This window comes from Perognathus longimembris, chromosome 1 (assembly GCF_023159225.1).
Source record: "Perognathus longimembris pacificus isolate PPM17 chromosome 1, ASM2315922v1, whole genome shotgun sequence".
Taxonomy (NCBI): Eukaryota; Metazoa; Chordata; class Mammalia; order Rodentia; family Heteromyidae; genus Perognathus; species Perognathus longimembris.
The window spans coordinates 98,631,247-98,649,829 of NC_063161.1; the positions used below are offsets into that span (position 1 = coordinate 98,631,247).

Consider the following 18,583-nt stretch of genomic DNA (forward strand, 5'->3'; position numbering starts at 1 on the left):
TATAGCCTAGTGGTAAAGTGCTCGCCTCATATACATGAAGCCCTGGGTTCTATTCCTCAGCACCATATATATAGAAAAAGCCAGAAGTGGTGCTGTGGCTCAAGTGGCAGAGTGCTAGCCTTGAGCAAAAAGAAGCCAGGGCCAGTACTCAGGCCCTGAGTTCAAGCCCCAGGACTGGCAAAAAAAACAAAACAAAACAAATGTGATGATTCATATAAAATACTATCATTAAATACAAATGATTTTTTTAAAGAAATATAGGATGCTAGCTCCACCACTCACTAGCTAAGAACTTGCTTACTTTTTTGTGCTCTAATTTCCTCATCAGGGCCATAGGAATTAAAAATATCTCCTTGATTATAGAGGCTAGATGTATATGTCAGCCCTACAAATAATAATAATGCCTATATTTTAAGTTTTGTTGTATACAATAAATAAGTTGATATATGTAAAGAAGATTTCTTGGCATAAGGTAATAATTCAACAACTACTAGCTGTTAATAACATTATTAAAAAGTGGTACATAATGTAGCACTTCTTGCTCATCTGATAAATAATTTTAATTAGGCAAATTAATAAAATATTATATGCAAAGAAAAGCATACAAGAGGACAACTCAATGTTATCCAATGATCTTTTTGCAATTTGATAAACTGGGGTAGATTTTCCTCTGTATATCTATGGAATAAAGATGAGATTTAGGACATCATAAGTTTTGTAGTTTAGGGTTTATGTAGTTAAAATCCAATTTAACCAAAGTATTCCTTGTAAGTGAAATAAATACATAGTGTCATATAGTAATAATTCAATAAATAAGTCAACATTAACTCTTCATCATATTTATTAAACATCAGAAAGGTCATTTATGTTTGCCTGTCAATTGAATAAAACAAGAGCTATGTCCCATACGCTTTCATACACATTAGTGGTAGGGGTGACTGTCTCCAGATGCCCATACTTTCTGTGCTTATTGAAGCAACTTTGCCTTCTATGTCTTGTCTCTTGTCATTCGAAACCACACACTCAGGCACTGATTTAGGTAGCTCTTTTAGCTCTCAATTATCTCCTTGCTGATATTACCTTTCTCCATACCATGTGGAGAGAGGCTTTTATGGCCTCCCTCTCCGTGGTAATGGCTTTGAATCCCACTTCAGGGCAGAGGAGTGGAGTAATGGCCATTTGGTCTCCCTCCCACTCCAATCATTCCGTAGGACATTTGCCACTCAAGTTCAGTCATTGAGATGTTTAAATCAGACAAATAGTGCCCAGGAAGGATAGGAGAAAGTTGTTGGATTTTTGTTTTTTAAGTTTATAGGAAAGGATTTAAATTGCATAGAAATGTAAAAGATGATTGCCTTTTGGGGAAAATGTATTTTCTTATTTGGAATGTTTGCATTACTTAGCCTAAAAGATTTTTTGAACAGATAACCATTCTATAGTCTAAAAGACCTTTTGAACAGATAACCATTCTATCAGGTCTCTGGCATCAAGTTTGGGGTCTTTCTTCTAAAAAGAGTAATTCTTGACGAGCCAGGCACTGGTGGCTTACTCCTACAATCCTAACAACTCAGGGGGCTGAGATCTGAGGATCATGGTTCTAAGCCAGCCTAGGCAGGAAAGTCCATGAGACTCTTACTTCCAAGTAACCACCAGAAAACTGGAAATGGCACTGTGGCTCAAGTGGTGGAGTGCTGGCCTTGAGCAAAAGAGTTCAGGGACAGCACCCAAGCCCCTGAGTCCAGGCCCCACAACTGACAAACATTTTTATTCTCCTTGTTTTAAGACATGACTAGCATGGCACCATCTTTACTCATTTATCTGCCCAATTTCTATGTATCTTAGTGGTTTTGTGTGGATTAATGTTTCCTAGCCTCCTTTGGGTGATATTAAGTATTTTAAACGTTATTTTCTCTAAATGGAATCAAGGGGTGATTAACTCTGGAATGTTGTTCATATCTTAGTGGTAAGTCAAATTCTTAAGTAATTAAACTTGTTTACATGCTATTTATTATTATGGCATTATTTGCAATGTCAGTGAAATATTTCATGAGTGTTATGGGCAGCATCATAAAAGCCTTCAGACTGTCTTTCACCCTGGGTGATAAAGGCGATTCTAAAGGAAGGTCGAGCTCAAGGAGAGCAGGGATATCAAGGAATGGGGTAGCATCTGTTTTATTACTCTATATTTTACTCCCAGTGAACTGGTAAACAATTAAAATTCAAACACATCAGTGCATATAATTCAGTTACTCCCAAAACACCATAAAAATGTCTCCCTGATCAATAATTGCTTAGTATGACATGCATTTGTTGTGCTGCCTATCAAAGTGCTTAGCTATTTGTTTTCTTAAAGTATGGAAAGCAAGCAGGCTCATCAGCATACATGGTAACAAAGAACAAGCCAACTGTAGACATCGCTGCCTTGCCCAACACCTGCTGTGTGGAGTTCTCATGGGCCTACATCCACCAAGGCTCAAGTCAAAGGCTAGGGCTTTCATAAAGCCATTCCTGACCTGGCCAGAAGTGTTCAAGTGCTTCTGTGCTTTCTAAAGCATGTTGTATGCATGTCTCTCAGACACTTTCCTCAAAGTGTCTGTTGAATTCTTTTTTCTTTTTCTTTTCCTGGTCCTGGGCTTGAACTCAAGGCCTGGGCATCATCCCTGAGCTTCTTTTTACTCAAGGCTAGTTAGTGCTCAACCACTTCAACCACAGCACAACTTCCAGCTTTTTTGGAGTAGTTTATTGGAGAAAACAGTCTTATGGACTTTCCTGCCTGGCCTGGTTTTGAACCATGATCCTCAGGTCTCAGCCTCCTAAGTAGCTAGGATTGCAGGCATGAGCCACCAGCATCCAGACTGTCTGTTGAATTCTAATGACATGAAAATTGTTATCTCTTCTGTTAAATACAAGATATTTCTCATCAGGCTATCATTTCACTTGAGGACAGAAACTTCTTCACAGCTACAATTTCAGTGGCATCCTCTTGGTGCCTTCTTCTCAGGAGATTATTTCATGAGCATTGGACAAATGGAAAAATGGATGAAACTTTACTACGGGAATACTCATATTGTGTCCCATGCCATGCATGTGGTAAAGGCTTGGAAATGGAACCTCACAAAGACTTCCTGGGTGTGGAATGGAGCAAGCATGTTTTAAGACATAGGGAGGAGGTGAGAGAATTATTGTGAGTAGAATCCTAAAATGAACACTCTCCCTCTGTTATTGGTAACAGAATACATTTCCGAAGTACATAAAAACAATGTACCTCAGCAAAAAAAAAAAAAGCATGCTTGGAAACATTAAATTTAACATATCTGTGAAATAAGATGATCTAAATGTACAGTGCCTCCATTGGTATAAGACTAATCATACTGCCACTGATGGGATAATATTTACTGACATTTATGGGCCTGGTGTACAAGAGTCTTCATTGAGAGTTCTTAGGTACCATGTGAGTTTTAAGGGCAGTCCCTTACAGAAATCCTGGAAAGGAATGTATTAAGGATAAAGTCTCAAATTATTTGTACACTTGGCCTGATCCACAGGGTGTTCTGGAAAGTAAACACCTGAAGTAAACACTGTCTCATTCATGAAGCAAGCAAGGAGGAATCGTGCATTCTCATACTGGCCAAGCATTGGTCCATACCTACTAGCCAAAGTAGGAGGATGGGGATCAGGGAAGTACAATGAATTACTCATGTATCTCTAGATCTGAAAGCAGCTGGAAAATGGATGTGCAGGTCAGTAAAGGGGGCCTCACTGGGATACCATGGTGCCCGATGCATATATATATATATATATATTTTTTTTTTTTTTCCTTTTTATTTTAAATGTAGGTCATGGGCTTGAAATAAGGACCTGGATGCTGTCCTTAAGCTTTTCTGTTTAAGGCTAGTGCTCTACCACTGTGAGCCACAGGTCCACTTCCAGTTTTCTGGTGGTTAACTGGGGATAAGGGTCTCATAGACTTTCCTTCCCCAGGCTGGCTTCGAACCACGATCCTCAGATCTCAATCTTTTAAGTAGGTAGGATTACGGGCATGAGCCACCAGCACCCAGCTATTTTCCTATTTAAGCTATCTCAGAGTTAGAGATTTGAGATTGTTTGTACAACCTTTGCTTGTACAAAAACTATCCTGCCCAGCCCCTACCATCTGAGACTAAGTTGCTGACCTTATATGCATCATTCTTGGAATTCCTACAAACTAGGGCATTCTCCATTACAATCATTATGTCAACCACCATGTTGTGTACATTAACATTAATATCTAATTACCATTTAGTCCTCAAACTACATTCTACTTTTACAAATTCCCTAAGAATGTCATTTATTTATTTATTTATATTTATATTTTGTGCTGGTCTAAAGTCTTAAACTCAGGGCTTGGGTGCTGTTCTTGAGATATTTTTCCCAAGGCTAGCACCTTGAGCTACTTGAGCCACAGAGCTACTCCTGGCTTTTTAGTGGTTAATTAAAGATCAGAGTCTCATGATCTTTCCTGCCTGGGTTGGGTTGGAACCATGATCCTCAGCTCTTAGTCTCTTGAGTAGCTAAGATTACAGGCATGAGCCACTGGCTCCCAGGTAAGAATGAGAACAAAAGGATTCACTTCAAAACCATCTATTGCATCTAGATGTCACATATCTTTAAGTCTTATTCATGCTAGAACAGTTGTTTGCCATATATTTTCTTTCATGACCTTGAGATTATAAACCAGTTATTTCAAAGGAGATCCTACTTTTGGGTTTAATTATTGCAAGTACCCCATTTCTCATTGAACTTTAACTTTCTTCAGAATCAGTGTGGAGTTACATATTAAATGCTTGTCTCCTTTATCCTATTTGACATCAGCTTCCCACCATGCATTTCTCAGCCTTTCCCCATCTAAAATGTTGGTGACTACCTTGTTCTCTTGCTTGCATCTTACAATTTAAAGCACCAGATTGTCCAGGAAGGAGAGGAAAGGAAAGGGGGAAAGGACATGGGGAAGAGAAAGGAAAAGAAAGATTAATGTACACAGCAGACCTTGAAAATAGACATCAGTTTCTCTTTTTTCTCTACCTGAGGAAACTAAGAGAGAATAGACTGTTGTCCAGGTCCCATCTTTGAGCTAGGCTGTACAGCATCTGAACACGGGTTCTTCTCACTCCACAACCCAGATTCTCTTTGCTTTACCACTGGACCTCTGAAGAGAATGTTCCCCAGATGTACTTTCTCATTGGATTATCCCTGCATGATTGAGAATTTTCTGGCTGCCGCGGAAAACTTTTTTTTTTTTTTTAGTTGGGGAAGGGGCAGTGTTGAGGTTTGAACTCAGAGTTTCATGTTTGTTAGGCAGGCACTTTAAAAAAAGTCCTTTATGGTCCTGAGTTCAAGCCCCAGGACTGACACCAAAAAATAAAAGTGTGAAAAAAAGTTCTTTAGTTCAGCCCTCCTTGAACATTATTCCTGTGTCCCAGGGAGGTTTGCTTGCAAAGAAGCCTATGATCAGAAGTGTTTCAAGTCTGTACCCTTTGGAGTGGACACATTCTAAAAATAAAGACACAGAAACAGTGGGGAATTCAAGTTTTAATGCCCTGTTTATTTTTAATCTTAGGACAAATTAATGATAGTTTTTTATTGGATCATTTTTCCACTTAAGATTAGATTTCTCAGAAAAAGTAACCAATGCGCTGGGCTCCAGTTGCTCATGCCTAGCTATTCAGGAGGCTGAGATCTGAGGATCATGGTTCAAAGCTAGCCACAATAGTAAAGTCTGTGAGACTCATCTCCAATTAACCACCAGTAAACCAGAAGTAGAGCTGTGGCTCAAGTGGTCAAGCACTAGCCATAAGGAAATAGCTCAGCGATAGCATTCAGGCCCTTACTTCAAGACCCAGAACTGGTACTAAATAAATAAATAAATAAATAATCACTGATCCTGTATGTTGTCACTTGGCATAACAGAATTCTAAGAATACAATTTCTTATTTGCCCATGTTTTCCATTTCTTTGAGCTGAGTCATTTCCTCACCACCCCCCTACCCCCAATTTCTTATTTGCCTATGTTTTCCATTTCTTTGAGCTGAATCATTTCCTCACTATCCCCATGCCCCCAAGATATATTAGAACACACATAGCCTTTTTCTTTTGAGCCCTCAGGGTCAGTCCAGAAACAGCAGCTTCTTCATTAACAAAGCAAACGTGTGCATGTGCATACATACAAACACATACACACGTGCATGCACACACGAACACTGCTACTACCTGAACTTACATGGATAAGATTAGCTTTCAGGAAGTTAGAAGATTTATGAAATCCCAGGTCAGGTTTTCTCTCAAAGAGCTCTATTTTATAAAATAAAATACTTCTCACACGTTCATCTACTTTTTTTTTTCCAGCAGAGCTCCCATTCACATAGTTAGAGCAATGGAACAACATAAATTACCTAATTTTAAATAGTTGTTACTTCCAGGAAACTGTTTGAAAGACTCTCCAAAGATGCTTTTTCCATCTATGTTTTTGAATGGTATTGAATTATATTTCAATCTGTTTCGTGTTGCCGGTGTTTAAAAATCCTGAACCAGAAGTTACTTGGGAAATTTTTCTAGATTTTTTTTCCTAGATATTCAGTCTTATGTCTTCATTCAGAGAATATAAAATTTGTTTACGTTTTGTTTTCACCTGCTAATTTTCTCAGCCTTATCAATACAGGATGAGCCAGTGTAAGTGGGAGGCGTAGGGGTGGGGACAGGGAAGATGGCTGCTTACAGGAATCCTGACTTGGCATATTCCCTCAAATTGATCTGGCCTCTTTTCTAGGCTGTTTCTTGCCTTCTCTGGTTCAGAACTATTTGCTTGCCTTCCGAGCACAGTCAAATCCAGAGAGAGAGTCCCCTCTCCCTGCTGAAGGACAGCAACTTCTTCCAGTAACTAGAACAGTGAATTAAACTTGTATTATGTACCTGCTGGTTAAGCCACTCCCCTCTGTCCCTCCTCACCCCCCATTTGGTCTGCTTAATTCATTTACTGCACATTCATTTACTGAGTGGCTCAGTGGTTGATCTAATAGTGCAGAAACCACACAAAATGGTGTGTTTGTGTACTTGGTAGCATGTTTCCAAAAATATATATATTTTTAAGTGGGTTTCTTTATCATTGACTTGACAACTTGTATGTGTTGTCTTTGTCAATGGTAGTCTCCCTTACCCTCGTCATAGTAGTGATCGTTCTATTTTAAATCCTTCACAGAGTTATACATTACTAAAAAATGCAGTTTTAATGAAGTTCATGAAGTGGAGGTTATGAGTGTTAACAAGGAATCTCAATACATAAATCATTTCTTTTTTTCTTAGCCACGTTTGTCTTTTTATTATTGTTGTCGTTCATTATAGAGAATGCTAATGTGGAAACGACATGGTTTTCTCTATTTTTATCTTCAAACGGTCTCTGTTTGCTGCGTGTACACATTGCTGGATTCATTCAAGCCTCTTACACTGGGGTCATAGTTTAGCTTTCAGTTCAGAGCCAAGTGCCAGCTGAAGTGACCGCACCTCTGGCAGTGGCTGTGGCATTTTCCCAGGCCATTCCTGCCTTTAATAATGAGCCAGCTAGAAGGCAAGTTTGTATTTCATTACAACGGAGCCTTGTATTAAGGCCCAGTGTGTAATTAGATGTGAGGAACTCCAATTGGTCCTCTCTTTGAAAGCTCTTTCTGCCCAAGGCAGTTAGGCCTCTACTTTTATTTTAAATCTAATGGTTTTGCCTCTTTCTCCCCCTTTTCTTTCTCTCTCTCTCCTAATGAAATGATATCTGTGATTAAAAAAAGAAACCAAGGAAATTCAGAGGTTGGTGGCTTTCAAAAGACTGGATCTCGAAAAGATTTTCATAAGACGCTTCAGAAACAGACGTTTGAGTCAGAAACCTTGGAGGGCAATGAACCGGCTGATCAGGTATTTCCTACCAACAGATGTGGTTGCCAGGTTACCAGCTGCTCTGCCTCAGGGCATGCTGTCAATTAAAAAAAATACTAGAATAAAAGTAAGACTAAGAATATCCAAGTATGAGGTACTCTGCCATCTGAATCAATGGTACACACACACACACACACACACACACACACACACACGTATATGTGCACACACATATATAGACAGAGAGACTTTTAAATTTGTTTGTAGCTATAGAAATGATATTCAAATGAAAACCCAGAAGCTCATTGGCTAAAATAGATCAAAGTAGAAGGGTTCTAGCTGGGGAATCCCTTCTAAAACACCTTGGAACATTCCCTATCACAATTCCTGTAGAGAGTTCTAGCACCCCTAAAGCAGACTACTGTCTGATTCAAAGCTTCACACTGAAGTCAGATTGCCTGGATTCCCTTATTTATTTCCCACATGCCCTGTATCCTCAGGCAGGATTATTGAACTATTCTCTGGGCTCTAGCTCATGAGGTTATTGGAGTATTGAGTTGACATGTAGAAAGATTGTGAACCGTGCATTATTCTATTATTTTGTAAAGCGATTATCATTGTCATTTTTCAAATCCATGTTCACAGCAGCATTATTTATAGTATTCAAAAAGTGGAAGAGAGACCCGGTTGGCTGTGATTGGCTGAAAAGATGAACAAGAAAGCCTGGTTAGCAGGGGCTCAAGGAGGAATGGGTTTATTGTGTAATGGATAAAGAGTTTCAGTTTTACAAGATGAAAAGAATTGTGGGAGATGGATAATTGTGATGGTCTCACTAAGCTTTGTTAGGCACATATTACCACAATTATTTTTTTTACATATTGGTGTTCTAGTCCATTTTATAGATAAAAGAAATCTATCCAAATTAGCTAAACTACTGTATTTTCAACTTTCTGATGTTCTCATAACACTGGCACCTCCCCCCACTGAATATGATTGGAGGTCTTAAAATAATACCTATTGTTCCAACAACACGGTCTCTAAAGCCAAGCTAACTACTTCACATGAACCCTACTGAGGAACCAGGCATCCATTCTGATACTAAATATGAGTGTAAGGTTCCCTGGGCGATGCAGTGCTCTGTAGGAGACTGGCTTTTTCAATAGCGATTTTTTTCCCACTAAATTCAATTTTCACCTTATGTGATGAACAAGTAAATTGTGCCTTGTGTTAGTCAAGCAGAAGCCATGATAGGCATTTCAGCAGAGGGATTGTAACATTGGAAATGGATGCAATAGGGTTTGGAGGAAAGAGAAAACTGAAATGAAGGCAGGGGGAGGTTTACAAAAGTCACCACTGCAAGAAACAGCAATCCCCGTGTGTGGCTGGGACCTGGAGCAGTGCTTCTCCCATCTGAGCTTCATCAGAATCCGATGGAAAGGCAGTTCAAACACAAGCTGCTCAACCCAGTTTCTGAATGGGAGATCTGGAGTGGCAATGACAATTTGCATGTCTCATGAGCATTTCCCACGTGACACTGATGCTGATGGGCTGAGATTCCATTTGAAGACTGTGCATATAGGGAAAAGCTGGAAGCTCCGAACAGGGGCCTACAGGGCAAGAACTTAAATCTCTGAGTAGGGAACATTGCCCGGCTAGTGGTATAGTCTCCTGAAGTCTGGACTCAGAGCTCCTGGGATAAGGGGATATCCTGCTTAGTGTTGCTGTCTCTAAGGAGGGAAGATGAGACCTACTGTGGAAGTGGAGCGAAGGCTAGAACCAGCTGTCACACCAAGATGAGATGAGCTATGAGCTTCAGGCCTTTACTCTCTACTCCAGCCAACCAGTTCACTCCACCAAGTAACTTCCTGCTTTCAGGTGGGAACGAGACTTTAGCAGATTTTTAGGACAGGCCAGCCAGGAAGTTAAGATGTCTCATCAAATTTCTGGTTTGTTCAGAAAGCTCCCAAAAGCCTGAGATTCTGAAAGCTTCCCAAGGTGAGACATCTTAGAATCTAGCATCCATGCTCTCTCTCCTGTCTTGTCCCACAGAGAGACCCCTGCTGTTTAAAAGCACTGTGCGATGTGTCTGGGAAAGGTCCCCTCACTGCCTATGGCTTCGACCTCCGCAGCCTACAGCCTGACTCGCGCCTAGAAAACCTGCTGCAGGTGGTGAGCGCCGAGGACTTTGAGAAGCAGAACGAGGAGGCCCGAAGGACCAATCGGCAGGCAGAGCTCTTTGCCCTGTACCCCCCAGTGGATGAGGTAGGTACAGGAGAAGGCACTGACTAAAGGCTCATTATGGCTGTAGGGCAGCAGCTAATGTCAGGTGCTTCATTATGTGATTTCTGGTTGTTTGGTTTTTTGTTTTTTTTTTTTTAATCTTTCCACCTGGTTTATGGCATAGGAGAGCCAGCTACTGGTAAACATACAGCTGAAATTCTCTAATGACAATTGTCTAGGATTTTCATGGTCGTTTACCAAACACAATCACTGAGATTAGCTCATTAATCCCCCAAACATTTCAGATATCTTGTTTACATAACATTTCAGATATCTTGTTGACAAGCAGTAAACCCATAAAAAAGAGTCAAGTTATTTGCTATATTTGGCAACTAATGCCTTGCTATTTGTAGTGTTTAAATTTCAGCCTTCTTTAGTTTTTTTTTGTTAAATTTATGTTTTGTTTACTTGTTTGTTTATTGTGCTGGTACTGGGACTTGAACTCAGAGCCTTACACTCTTGCTTCACTTTTTCACTCAAGGATGGCACTCTGCCACTTGAGCCATGTTTGTAGTGGTTCCATCATTTTGCTAATAAATTAGAGTTAAGAGTCTTGAGGATTTGTCTACTTAGGCTGGCTTTGAACCATAATCCTCAGATCTCAGCCTCCTGAGTGACTAGAGTTAAAGACTTGAGCTACCAGTACCTTGTTTAAGATTTGCTTTTTAATGATACCAATGAATAGATAAAGAGACTTATTTTGAAAATACTCCAAACCTAAACTGGGCACAGTGGCTCATGCCTGTAATCCTAGCACCTTGGGAGGCCAAGATTGGAAGAGTTGCAATTCCAGCCAGCCCAGGGGTAAAAACTTCACAAGACACCATTTCAGTGAAAGAAGATGAGTGTGGTAGTGTACACCTGTCATCCATACTGTGGCAAAAACCATAAAAATAGGATTGTGCTCCTGGGCACAAAGCGAGACTCTGTCTCAAAATTACTATGGCGAAAATGAGCTGGACACATGGCTCAGTGGTAGAGTCCCTGTCTAACAGTCACTCAACCTCAGTATTACAAAATAAAAACAAGGAAAATATTCCAGGCCTCTAAAAACAATCAGATAATCACAACTGTGCTCCCAAAGGGTATAATTTAGTGATCTTGTTTTCCAGTGTTTATTTTTTGAGGCCCACCCAGAATGTTTAATGACAGTGAACCACTTGCTGGAGTATTTTGAATGGGATGGGAGAGGGCTGACCATCATTCAAGAGTCATTCCTGTATGTTTCTTGGCTTATTCAATCATTCATTCATTCATTTGGTCCTGGTACTCTCCCTGAGCTTCTTTTGCTCAAGAGTAGTGCTCTTTCACGTGAGCCCACTGCTCCACTTCATGCTTATTTTTAGTAGTTTATTGGAGATAAGAGTCTCACAGACTTTTTCTGCCCAGCCTGGCTTTGAACCACAATCCTCAGATCTCAGCCTCCCGAGTAGCTAGGATTGCAAGCATTGGCTACTATTGCCTGACTTATTTTTACTTTCAAACCACTTTGTTTTTCTTCCATATTTATTCTATTTGAAATTTTATCAAAAGCCTCCAGTCCTCTTCTGGGAAATAGAGGTACGGCTACAGTGGTCAAGCGCTAGCCTTGAGTGAAAAAGCCAAGTAAGAACAGCAGGCCCTGAGTTCAAGCCTCAGTTCTAGCATACATACACAAAACCTTCTTCTGAATGAAACAGATTCCAACTAAAGGCCTCATTTATGTATGGAATCTAAAAAAGTAAAATAAAATACTTATAGAAACAGGGCATAAAGTTGATTGCTTGCTCAGAGGCAGTGGGGTTGGAGAGAGATGTTGACAAAAATAGTTTCAGTTAGACTGCAGGACTAAGATTTAGTGACAATGCCTCTGCTTGGTGACCACAGTTCATGTACTTTGTTTTTAAATTGTTAAGAGAATAGATGAAAGTTCAAGGCTGGAGAACAGGACTAGGAAGACCTTAGCTCATCGAAGTCTCCCTACTGCATTAAACAGGACCATGTCTAGTCTGAATTGATTGAAAGAGTAAATTATATGTTGCTTTGGAAGGAACTTAGTTTGATTGTCTTTGAGACAATGCAGGGATCTCTCAAGGCTGAAAGTTATAATTGAACGCAAGTCCATTAGTGGGCCTGCTTTGTGGGGTAGAGAGAAGTGCTTTGTAATTAGTGTAGGGCAACTTGTAAATTGGTATGTCTCAAATGCTGGGCCCTTTGATACATGGAAGCTGTTCTCACAGAAATTGCAATTATACTTGTAATTTGTGCTTTTTCCCAAAAGAAACTCCTATGGAAATAAGGTACAACTCTGTAAACTCTGAAAATTTTTCATTAATGACACGTTCATGAGTTTATTTTACATTACACTTATTTTATTTCCCTGTAAGGAAAGCTAGAAGAGTTAAAGTACTAAATTATGACTGAGTCTACAGGAGAGGCCAAAGTAGGAGTGAACCACTAGGCTTTTCCAGGTGAGTTCTTCCCCCTGATTCCTGCTGGCTCTGTAAAAGGCATGAGCTCCTCCCTAAGAAAGAGGCTGCTGTCCTCCACATGCCAGCAGAGTTTTCCAAGGACTATTTTAGTGACATGTGATGGAACCCAACTAAAAAGCAATTAAGAAGCCAGGCATGCCACTACAGATGAATGGATCCAAAAAATGTGGTACCTGTACACAATGGAATAATACACAGCGATTAGAAATGATAAAAAAATAATGGCATTCACAGGGAAATGGTCAGATCTTGAACAAATAATGTTGCATGAGACAAGCCTAGAACATGGAGAACAAAGGTGCATGGTCTCCCTGATGTGTGGTCATTAGGGGTGGGTGGGGGGAGAACAGTAAAGGTCTGTAAAATAACAAACTTCTTTTCAAATGGTATTTCCATATGTTTTGGTCAGCGACTTTCCATTATGTCTCTAAAATCAAACAATTACTAAATAAACATGAAAAGGTCTAAGATAGACCTATCAGGGGATCACAATAGCTCAACAGCTACATACAAATGATTATATAAGATGGGACTAAGCAAAATGAACTCTAAGAGAAGGAAATAGGAGGATTTTTATTGTTGTCATTATGTTTAATGTTCTAGGTGAGTTTCCTTTGGTGTACCCTACATGGTTACTGTATATGATTTTGGTACACTGGGTATTGTATATATATGCTTATCTGAACTAGGGAAGGGAAAGAAAAATGAGGGAGGGTGTAACAAATATGACAAGAAATGTACTCACTACCTTATTATGTAACTGTACCCCCTCTCTGTACATCACCTTGTCAATAAAATTTAATTTTAAAAAATCATGGAAAATTAAAAAAAAAGAAGCCAGGCATGACAGCATGCCTGTGACCCCAATATTCAGGAAGTAGAGGCAGGAGGATCACAAGTTCAAAGCTAGCCTAAGCAGATAAATCTGAGACATTCTTATCTCTAACCATCCAATAGAAGTGGAGGTGCAGCTCCAGTGGTAGAGCACTAGTTCTGAGCAAAAACACTGAGCAAGAACACAAGAGTTCAAAACCCTAATACCAGCACCAAAATAATAATAGTAATAATAATATAGTAATCCCCTCACTAAGCCAGCAATCATCCTCTGGTCTTTGCCATTGTACTTTCTGATTGTTTCAACTCAGCAGAAGCTGATGACACAGGAGCCTGTGTAAGAACTATGAGGTAGACTGTGAGGACACACTCCTGCCCAATCTTCTGAGAGGCAGGGAAGCCTGGCTTACATAGCCAGGACGGTCAGTGACCTGATCAGCGAATGACTAAATGAATAAATGAAGCGATTTTTTAAAAAATCAAGAGCCAAGTATGAAAGCACATGTCTATAATCCCAGAACACAGGAGATAGAGGCAGGAGGATCACAAGTTCAAGGCCAGCTTGAGCTACATAAAGAAACCAAGGGCAGAGAGTACTTACTGGCTCATATAACAGAATCAGAGCTGGAGAAATCTAGAGTTGGCTTCAAGATCTATTGTGTCAGTAGATGAAGGAATATCATCTTTCTCCTTCCTCTCTCACTTCATTCCTCCCATTTTCATGTATATATACTCATATTTATGTATGTATACATGTATATATGCACATAATATGCATATATATGAATGTACATTTCCTTTCCTCTCTCTCTCTCTCTCTCCTTCCTTCCTTCCTTCCTTCCTTCCTTCCTTCCTTCCTTCCTTCCTTCCTTCCTTCCTGAGCTGGTGAAAACATAGTCAGCCACAATCCACAACATCTTTTCAGGTCCTCCTCTGCTTCTTTGGGGATTAGTTCTTTTTCACATGAGTGTGACACACCAAAAAAGACAAACACAAAAGACTTAAGAAATACATTATTTAGCTGGATACAAGTGGCTTATGCTACTATATACAATTATAATTCCAGCTATTTAGGAAGCTGACCTCTAGCAAATGGTGTTTTATCTCCAAAATAATCAGCAAAAAGCTGAACTGGAGTTATGGCTCTAGTGGTAGAGTGCCAGACAAACATGTAGAGAGGCCTCAATACTGGCCAAGAAAAAAAGGGAGGGGGAAATACATAATTCACATGTGATATGTGAACCTTGTTTAGCCCCTAGCATAGCAAAATGAGATGACCTGTTTAGTGCCAATAAGAAGCTATGGTTCAATTTTAGGAGTGATTATGGCATCATTTTTTTATAGTGCTTCTCTTTTAGAGAGATGTAATGAAATAGTTAACAGTAAGGGTCTATGATGTCTGGTAACTTGACTAAACAAGGGTCTAGGCAGCAAATAAGAAAATCAATAAAACCAGGTATCCAGGAGTTAAAAGTTGTTGCAGGTGAGAATAAATGGTGACTCATTGTGTTAATTTCTACTTGTGCATCATGTTAGAAATTTTCTAAATAAAAAGCCTTTTCCAAAGTTGTTTAAGACCAAAAGTCTTAATAAATTTAAGATCACAGATCATCTTGTTCTGATGATCCTAAGCATTCTGGCTCATGCTGAGAGTCCTTCTTAGAAGTGTATGATAGCATATGTCTATAATCCCAGCAGAGCCTCCTCTGAAACAAACACAGCTCTTCCACCCAACAATACAGGCCCTGTGGCCACAAGGAATGGGAGTGAGGGGAGGGAAGGTTGGGTTACTGATAAATTTTTCACTTTTATAATCTACAAGGAAGGTGATTTTACGGCTGTTTATAAAAATGCTTAGCTTCTTTTGAGAGAAAGAAGGAAGATTCAAGATTAGGTATCAGCTTGTGTGGGGATAAAAAAAGCTTCCTATGACTCCATCTCAACAAATGACTGGGCATTGTGACACACTCATGTCCTCCCCAGGAACACGGTGTAGCAGAAGTAGGAAGATTGCAGCGCAGGCTGGATTGGGCATAAAGTGAGACCCTGCCTCCAAAAGAGCCAATGAAAAAGGGGCTGGAGACATGGTTCAAGCAATAGCACATCTGCTGAGCAAACATAGGACTCTGAGTTCAATCCCTGGAATGACTAAAAAAAATAACAATTAATAATAAGCTGCTGCAGAGTATTTCATTGTAAGCTCTTGGCAGTTATTACTCAGAAAAAAGCATCTATGACCAAGTTCTTTGGACTCAGCTTCCTAAGTAGCTGGATTGGCAGGCCATGTTCGAAGGTGTGGGTGGCCTGTTACAAGGGAGTGGATTGAAGATTTTCAAGGAGTTTTCCTGCTTGTCTCTGCATACATGGTTATAATTAAAATAGAATGTTAGTACAGATTTAAGTGTAAAGTTGAAGTAGGGACTTCCCTAGCTCTCTTTGTGTCTCTGTGGTAAAGGCAGGTATCACATTTAATACATCATTCCTAAGCTTCTAAACATAGCACTTGAGTATATTTCTAGCTGGATGTGCCTGTGAATAACCTCTAAATTCAACTCCCAGGCTATGTCATCTGTTTAAGGCAGAAGAGACTGTGTAATAGGACTGTTGGTAACTTAACAGCCTTAAGACAACTATCCGGATTCAGATCTGAAACCCATATATTTACCAGTTAAAACCCCTAGCGGCAGAAATATTTGAATGTGTATTTAGATCAAGCAGAGGAGATGGGGGAGGAAGCCAACAATAGGCCCAGAACATTGCAATGCCATCTGTGGATCTCACATCCCTGTTTGTATTTCCTTCCTTCCTCTCTCAGTCTCTTTGTCTCAAAAGCTTGGGCTTCTGAAAGGACAAAACATTTGTGGTGAATGAAAGCTTTGAAGGTTAGCGGGCTGGATGACAAACTTGCTTGTAAAAATGAAATATAATTTCTGCCATTAGACATAAAGCAAAGCCAGGAGCCAGTGGCTCATGCCTTAATCCTAGCTACTCAGGAAGCTGAGATCTGAGGATCATGAATTCAAAGCCAAAGAGGGCAAGAAAGTCCATGAAACTCTGATCTCTAACCACCAGAAAGTGGAGCTGTGGCTCAAGTAGTAGAGTGCTATCCTTGAGCAAAAAAGCTAAGGGACAGTGCCCAGGCCCTGAGTTCAAGACTCAGGACCAGCACAAAGAGAGAGAGAAACTAAGATGGGGGTAAGGGGGAAGAGAGGCAAGCAAGCAAAAACATGTTGACATAAGCTGAGAAGGGCTTGCTCCCTATAGAAAATTTTTTAAAATTTAATTTTATTGTCAAGGTGATGTACAGGGAGGTTACAGTTACATACTTAAGGTAGTGAGTACATTTCTTGTCAAATTTGTTACTCTTTCCCTCGTTTTTCTCCCACCTTCCCTCCCCCAACACACACCCCCTCCCTGTAGAAATTTAGGCATGGAAATCTGCTAAATGGATTCTTTGCATTGTGATTAATGACAGGAGGATGCTGTGGAAATCCGTCCAGTACCAGAATGTCCAAAAGAACATCTGGGCAACAGAATACTGGTGAAGTTGCTGACTCTGAAGTAAGTATCAGCCAATGCACCAATGCTTGTCTCATCCTTTAAATACAAATTGTGCCCAGCTCATCCATCATCAAAGTTGGAGTGTTGGGGCCCACCTGCCCTGTATGCTTGCAACAGAGGGGAGCTATGAGTGAGAGGAAAAGACAGCATTTAGCCAGACCAGGATTCTAGTCCTACCAAGCCTTTGATAGTTATTCCTGGGCACATAAGTGCCTACCAAGGTCAAGCAGATATGTAAGGTAACTGAGTAAAATGGCCTGCATTAAGTAAATAAAATCAGGTGTGGGAGCTCACATTTATAATCATCCTAGCTACTCAGGAGGCAGAAATTAGGAGGATCGTGGTTGGAAGTCAGGTGGGGTTAAATAAAAGTTTGTGGGGCTGGGTATTAGTGGTTCACATTTGTAATCCTAGCTACTCAGGAGGCTAAAATCTGAGGATGGCTGTTCAGAGCCAGCCTGGGCAGGAAGGTCCGTGAGACTCATATCTCCAGTTAACCACCAGAAAACTGGAAGTGGCACTGTGGCTCAAAGAAGTAGAGCACTGGCCTTGAGCCAAAAGAGCTCAGGGACAGCGCCCAGGCCCTGAGCTCAAGCCCCATAACTGGCCAAAAAAAAAGTTTGTGAGACCCAATCTCAACCAATAAGAAGCTGGGCATGGTGGTGCATACCTGTCCCAGCTACATGGTAAGCCTGAATAGGAGGATCGTAGTCTAGCCTAGTACTTCTGAAGAAAAGGAAAAATAACAGTGAAATAACAGTGAACTGGAATGTGGCTCAGTGCCTCACATATACAAGGACCTGGCTTCAATCTCTAGCAGGAGGAATGACTGAATGAATGAGTGAACAAGAAAACAGTGAAACTGGTGGTGGAATTTCCTCCAGGTGACTCACAAGAGCTGACCATGTGCATTGTTTCCAATTCTGTTTTCAGTCAAGTCACGTTGGTGGCTTGAAACCAGCCCTGGTGAAAGTATTTACAACATAGAAATCAGCAGATGCTAAGCATTAGACCCTTGCCCCCTCCTTCCTCTTTCTTCTCAGAACAATGTCAGTAGCTTTCATTGTTTCACACAAGCACAATAAAGAGCTTCCACTCTACTCGACCTATCATCCTCTGTTGGCCCTCTCCCTACCCGGTGGTTCCCACTCCTCCTAAGCCTGTGTTACTTTCCTGTCATTCATTTTTGTATATGCCTATCAATTGCACAATGTATTTTTTCCATTTTCCCAAAGCAGCACACAATCCAAACAAAGTGTGTCTGTAGCAGTCTGTTTTTCACTTAAAGAAAAATTATTTCTCACACTTGTTCATGGTTTTGTTTTTGTTTTTTGCCACTCCTGGGGCTTGAACTCAAGGCCTGAACACTGTCCCTGGCTTCTTTTTGCTCAAGGCTAGCATTCTACCACTTGAGCCACAGCGCCACTTCCGGCCTTTTCTATATATGTGGTGCTGAGGTATTGAATCCAGGGCTTCATGTATACCAGATGACTTTACCACTAGGCTGTATTCCCAGCGCCCCAACCTATTTTTGAAAAGCCATC

The 18,583-nt window shown here is 40.4% G+C and overlaps 1 protein-coding gene across 3 annotated transcripts in view; it reads left to right on the forward strand.

Annotated features, from left to right (window-relative positions):
• Dock8 (dedicator of cytokinesis 8) overlaps nt 1–18,583 on the forward strand; it is a 181,205-nt gene that overhangs the window by 55,512 nt on the left and 107,110 nt on the right. For all 3 annotated transcript variants that reach the window (XM_048332994.1, XM_048333003.1, XM_048333012.1), the window contains exons 5-7: nt 7,809–7,932; nt 9,943–10,155; nt 16,954–17,039. In XM_048332994.1, the coding sequence (XP_048188951.1) occupies nt 7,809–7,932; nt 9,943–10,155; nt 16,954–17,039 (423 nt within the window). The remainder of the gene's footprint in view (nt 1–7,808; nt 7,933–9,942; nt 10,156–16,953; nt 17,040–18,583) is intronic.